General features: G+C 36.9%; 1 protein-coding gene across 1 annotated transcript in view; it reads right to left on the reverse strand.

The window, feature by feature from the left end:
• Positions 1 to 1,852: 1,852 nt before the first annotated feature.
• LRCH2 (leucine rich repeats and calponin homology domain containing 2) overlaps positions 1,853 to 6,031 on the reverse strand; it is a 33,065-nt gene continuing 28,886 nt past the window's right edge. Inside the window, exons 20-22 of the mRNA XM_027902640.1 lie at positions 5,115 to 5,252; positions 4,754 to 4,831; positions 1,853 to 3,765 (exon numbers count right to left, since the gene is read on the reverse strand). Of these exons, the coding sequence (XP_027758441.1) occupies positions 3,646 to 3,765; positions 4,754 to 4,831; positions 5,115 to 5,252 (336 nt within the window). The 3' untranslated portion in view covers positions 1,853 to 3,645. The remainder of the gene's footprint in view (positions 3,766 to 4,753; positions 4,832 to 5,114; positions 5,253 to 6,031) is intronic.

A 6,031-nucleotide genomic window follows, 5' to 3' on the forward strand; every position in this document is an offset into this window, starting at 1 on the left:
CAGTTGGATCAGCTCCCTTTCAAACAAGCATTTAAGGAACCAGCAGAAGGAAGAATTGCCAGACGTTCTTCCTTCTCTTCAATACCAAGACACATGGAAGTTCTCTCCTAGTGAAAACAGATGTGTTTGAATTTGGCAACACATTTATGTCAAAAATCTGAGGAACCTGCCACTAAACGATAGCTGAAATAAAGTTTTTAGTGCAATAAATAACTGATGGTTGTCCTCACCCACAATTTTACTAAGGTAACACAGTTTCACACTGTATGAAAGCTGTGCTTCAATGTAATTTTTCCTACCATCTAAATACTCTATTTGGCATATCAGAAAATTTGTATTAAAGAAAATGGATCAGTGTAACATTTTACAGATTCCTTTGACTTACCAGACATCACTATTTTCATTTAAGAATTTGACAATGAAGTCTGCTCTTGTCATACAAGTTTAAGCCATGTTTGCTTTGGGTTCCAGCTCAGGTGTTTCATAAACGAGAAAGGTAAAAATCTTTACTGAGGTCAGGACTAAAACTTGCCTCGATTTCACTAAGGCTAGGATCAAAAAATAAAAAAAAAAATTCTTATGACTCATCTCATAGTTATTTATCGTTTCAAATGAATTGCTCCATGTTTTACGACCATAGTTCTTGGTTAGATTTTGGAAGGCCTCCAGATAAGCGGGTATAGATGGTTTCCTGCATGCCCAGCAGTGCCCCAGCTGGCACTGGAGTAGCAGTGCCAGAAATGGGAAACACTTCTGACATTAAGTGTGGGAAATCACCCCCTTCACAACAATTAATGCCACTGCTTTAAGATCTCACCATATCTGGGACATTATTGCTTAAATGAAAGATCATTCATAAGTGACATACTGCATCCTATGACATAAAACAGAAGAAATACAACAGGCCAGAAGCCCTGTCACTATGCTGACTCACTCTCTTAATTTACAATTCATCCCACATTATTGCAGTGGCTTTGAAGAGCATTCACAATAACTAAAGCACCCTGGTTAACTCAGGAGAACTTAAGGCAGCTTCCTGAAGCTTTTAATATTGACTCTTTTTCATGCCCTATGTAAAAACTGAGCAACTGCAACAGGAACTGAGCAGGCCCCTGGTTTTAAGAATCCCATCAGCTGTAGTAGGTATTGGGGATGGCATCACATCCTGAACAAAACAGAAGGGTATCTCAAACACTGTACATGTTTGGAGCAGGGATTCTGGAACCACAGTATTCACCAGAGCTACTGGTGAACATAAAGAGGAGGGAGGAAAGTGGCTGGCACGCTACATCAAGAGAATTCCTAACATTTACACTGTGGTGTAACTTTATAAAATTAGTTCAATAAAGAAAAAAGCTACTCTGAGATCAGAAAACTTATTTAAATATGACAATGAAATAGTGGAGATCAGTTAGAGACAGAAAACTGACAGTGACAATTTATAGTTCTCAGTTCTATGGCTCACACTGAACTAGAACTTTGCTCTGGTATCAGCAACAACGATGAAATGAAAGACAGGAACTTACTGGTTTTGAATGGCTGGGTCCTTCAAATGTAGCAGGCAAGCATTTTGCTTAGTGACTTATATTACTTTTTTGTTTTATTTCTTGCATGACTTTTTAGATACTGCCTTGAATGAAATTAGAGACTAAAGTTGTTAAAATGACTATTAAGGAATGATTCAAAAACCAGTTAAGAGAGATTGGAAATACCTTATTTCAAAGGTCAGAGCAATCCAGTTTGCTTAAACACATATTTATCTAGCCTAGGATTTATTATTTATTTATTAACTATTACACATATACCAGTTTGTTTTAATGGATTTAAAAATAAGTTTTTGTTTGTTTTTTTTAACTTTTCATAAGAAAAAGGATTTTTCCTGTCAGCTATTGACTTTAGGGACTACAGTAGAAGGAGTACAAAATACTCCTCCATCATTCTTTTATGAATTATATTACAATTGGAAAGAACAGAATGGAATCAAATCTTGTTACGTGCTTGGCAAACACATCCCTCAATCGAAAATAATCCAATATATAATTGAAAATAGAAAATAATAATCGAAACAGAATATAATAATCGAAAATAGAAAATCTATGACAGTCAAAACGTTGTTTTTAATTGAGCTACCTATTCATGAAGAACAAGCTAACACAAACAGATTTCCTATTAAATTTACGGAATTATTTGCAATTTTCTTAGAGAAGAACTCAACTGTGCATGGTTTCAGAACATTCTCAAAACACCAAGGATTTGTGCAGAAGCAAACAAACACAAACTCAGAAGTTTCAAAAAACCACCACAGTGGAAACTTTTCCTTCTCACATTTTTGCAGAAAAATCTCCTGTCTCAGCACAGTGACGTTTCTACAAACTGAGCAGAGCGCTGTGCCACACTCGTGCAGAATTACACAAGAAACCCCATGAGCACTAAAGAGAAACACTGATACTTCGCAACTCAATTATGGATATACCTGTTGTAAAAATGTAATGTGAGATCAGGAGCAACGTTACACAAAATCCTGAACGTCACAGCGTAAACCTGAGATTTTGGCAGTTTTATCAAAATGTCCTAAATTACTCTGTATGAATCACTAGTCCTCATGTCTTAATCGTTGTATTTGTTTGTCCCAGACAAAGAAAAGTAGACAGCTTTTTTTCTTTTTTTGTCCAACAATACATTAAACCAAAAGTGATTAGGTATTATCAAATTAAATATCATAAATAAAAAGTATTTACAGTATTTTCTAATTATTAGACAACAAATAACCAATTAAATTGTGCAACAAACTTAAAACACCCAACATCAAAAATGTGAAGTATTACTTAAACCTTCACATAGTGATTTTACAAAAAAACTATTAAAATATTAAAAAATTTCCATTGTATCTATTTTAAACAAAGAAATTTCAAAAATGTTTAAGACTATTAAGAATTATCAATTACACAGGCACTTCACATGTAAACAATCTACAGTACAACTTAAAAAAAATATTTGGCACCAACCTAGAAGACTGGAAAAACTCAATAAAATGTGTCCTTTTCCCATTGTATGCTTTGTGTAATCACCATACACTCAGACTCAATACTGGCAATGTTAGAAGTGCGTAAAAGTTACAATCAGGAGTGCAAAAAAAAAATAAAGAACGCAAATATTAAGCTTTCAGAGAGTGAAAGTGGATTACAAGTGATCAGTTGCTCATCCTTACCATCACACCATGGCTACATTTTTGTCTTACCTTTAAAATCAAATGATTGACTCAAGAGATTAAAGTGACGGGGGGGGTGTGCTTTGTACTTCTCAAATAATTCAAACATTTTCGATGTAAAAAAAAGAAATCCAGCATTTAACTGTAACACTGAGATGTTAAATGGCAGCTTTTAACTTAACTAGAAAGAGAACCTGATGCTACCACGATCTCTTTGTACATCCAATTACGAAAGAACGAAAGATTAATTATGGTCTTTCAATTGTGAACTGACTCCAAGGTTTTCACACACAGCTCCAGAGTAAGGCTCTCTACAGCATCTGGACAGATATTAGTTTTTGATGGCTTGGGTGTTCCCATGTAGGAGGCTGAAGTGCCTCAGAGCAATCCATATCAGCAGAGCAAATGGGAAGTTGTTGAGCTTCCAAGAAGCCACGTCACACGGAGGAAAGCTGAGACACTTTCAACGCCGGCAATTCAAGCAGAGCTTGAACTGTGAGGCCAACCTTCACCAGACCCCTCTCCTCCAGGATGTGATGAGGCAGGCAAAGTCTCTCCTGCAAAATAACACACTGCATTTAACAAGTCACATCCATGTTTGCCCAGGGCTGTAACAAACACATTCTCTCTGATGTCACACATCATTAAGAGGAAACATCTTTGGCCTTAAATTTCGTATGTGGCTCCCCACAGTGACAGAATGAGCAGAACCTTAGAGTTGAGATCTGTGCAAAGTGTTAAACTAGGAAAGCCTCAGAAGATACATAAAAGATTCAAAAAGTCAAAAGCTGTTTCTTTTCATAAGCAGCTCAATAAACACCAGCTGATGGGTGCTGTTGGCTCAGTGGCTTTCTTCCCCCTTCCCTTCTTTTGTAGACTCAATATAACTTTTTCCCTTGGGAAAACCAGGAAGTGCTGACAGAGTCAATAATGATCCATTCTCCAAAAAAGTCATCTTTCAGTTTCAAAATGCAGCATAAGCTGGACAATTTTCCAGACTGCCAGCTGGTGCTACAAGTACTTTGGGAGGTTTATCTCAGCATCTCTGACTTCTGAAGGGCCTGTGATTCCATACTAGACAGAAGCTGTGGCAGGGCAGTAGCCCAGGCTTCTGAACCCATGAAATAATTTTCTTGTTGCACTAAGAAGGAATCAAGGGAGGTTTTTTGTCTCATGATATGCAGGAAATGGTTGACTCCTTAATTTTTTTCCCCTCATACAAGGAGGTAAGAGGATAAACTTGAGCAACATAAGCACAAGTAATGGACTGCAACTATGGCTGTGCTAAAAAAGACAGCTACTCAGACAGGCTACAGACTTCTGTAAATGCTGGATATTCCCCGAAATTCATGCCAAGTGAGTTGCTAAACTCAAGACTTTCAAATATTAAAACTTCACCCTCTCACATCAGTTCTTTTGTTAAGGTAACAATTTATTTTACAAGGAGATCAGTAGTATTTTTACTGTGAGGAACTACCCCCAAGGCTCCCAAGCATTAGCTGACATTTTCTGTGGTTATTCATAAGTCAATAAAGCAATCAGTACCTGTGGAACACCCAGTTTTTTACAAGCATCGAGAAAGTTTTCAACATTTCTTCGGCACTTTGCCATGCTGAGTTTAGGCTGTAAAGACAGGATGTTAGATCTTCATCAGACATTTGTGACGGACTGTACATTTCTGATGTCAATTCACTTACAGTTGCTAAAACACATTCTGTGAATAACCAGTATGTAAAAATAGCTTTTAAACTAAACATCTGAGTCTTGTTTAATGCTCATTCCAGAAAAACCGAAGAGGGGAGTTCGGCAAATTAATATGGTAAACATGATTCATGATGTTTTAGTATTGAAATTCAAAAACTTGCTCTCATAGCAAGATGTAAGAGAAGTGAGATAAATGACCTACCACTGCTGGCGATGGGACGTGAATGCTGGCAACAGATCGTGGCCTTATGTGATTGGCTAAATGGCAAAGAACCACCCCATCCATCAACGCTGCTCCGATGTCATCTGGCAAAATCACCTTCAACCTTGACTCAAGATTCTATAAAAAAGGACATAACTGAGTTACTTTCAGCGTTAGCTAATTTGGAATTTTAAACCCAGGGTATTTTAAAGAAGTTTAAAAGGAACGTTTTAATACAAAAGTAAACGGAGTCAGTTTACACTTCACTGAGTATAAATGCACTTTTCTCCTTCTTACCCTTATATTCCCTTTGTTTTGCTGGGTTTTTCTTGTTTTGCCTTTTTTTTTTTTTTTTTAAATTACACAATTGAGAAAAACATTCTACCAACAATGACCAGGATACGCAGCTCTCAAATCCACAAAATGAACTCACTATCTGTTAACAGGAAAGCACAGAGCTTTAAGGACAGGAATGTCATACTCAATATATCATCAGTATATATCAGTATACTCAATATCACTTGTGCAGATGACAGTTAAATAGCGCAGGTGGCCACAAAGTGTCCACTCTTGCGTTGCAAAATGGAGGAGGCAAACAATGATTTTCCCCACCCCAGCAAGACTTCACTTCTTAGGAAGTGAACCAGACAAACAGAAACATCCTTCCCAGGAGTCACACTGCAAATAAGTGCTGAACTGTTATGATTCAGTTAATTGTAACTGTTAAATTTTATCTTGAGAACAGAACCACACAGAAAATTACTTATTGGAAATCTGAAATGCAGATCCCGTTCAGTGTTGTGTAACTTGTAGTGACACTCAAAAAGCATTTGGCTGTTCAGGAAATCATCATCATTTTTCTTCAAGTCTCAGGTCAAACAGTAGCAAACACAGGCAGACTTACTGTCTCCCTAAGA

Source organism: Empidonax traillii, unplaced genomic scaffold, assembly GCF_003031625.1.
Source record: "Empidonax traillii isolate 1590-97213 ecotype Southwest subspecies unplaced genomic scaffold, ASM303162v1 scaffold898:size721216, whole genome shotgun sequence".
NCBI classification, from domain to species: domain Eukaryota; kingdom Metazoa; phylum Chordata; class Aves; order Passeriformes; family Tyrannidae; genus Empidonax; species Empidonax traillii.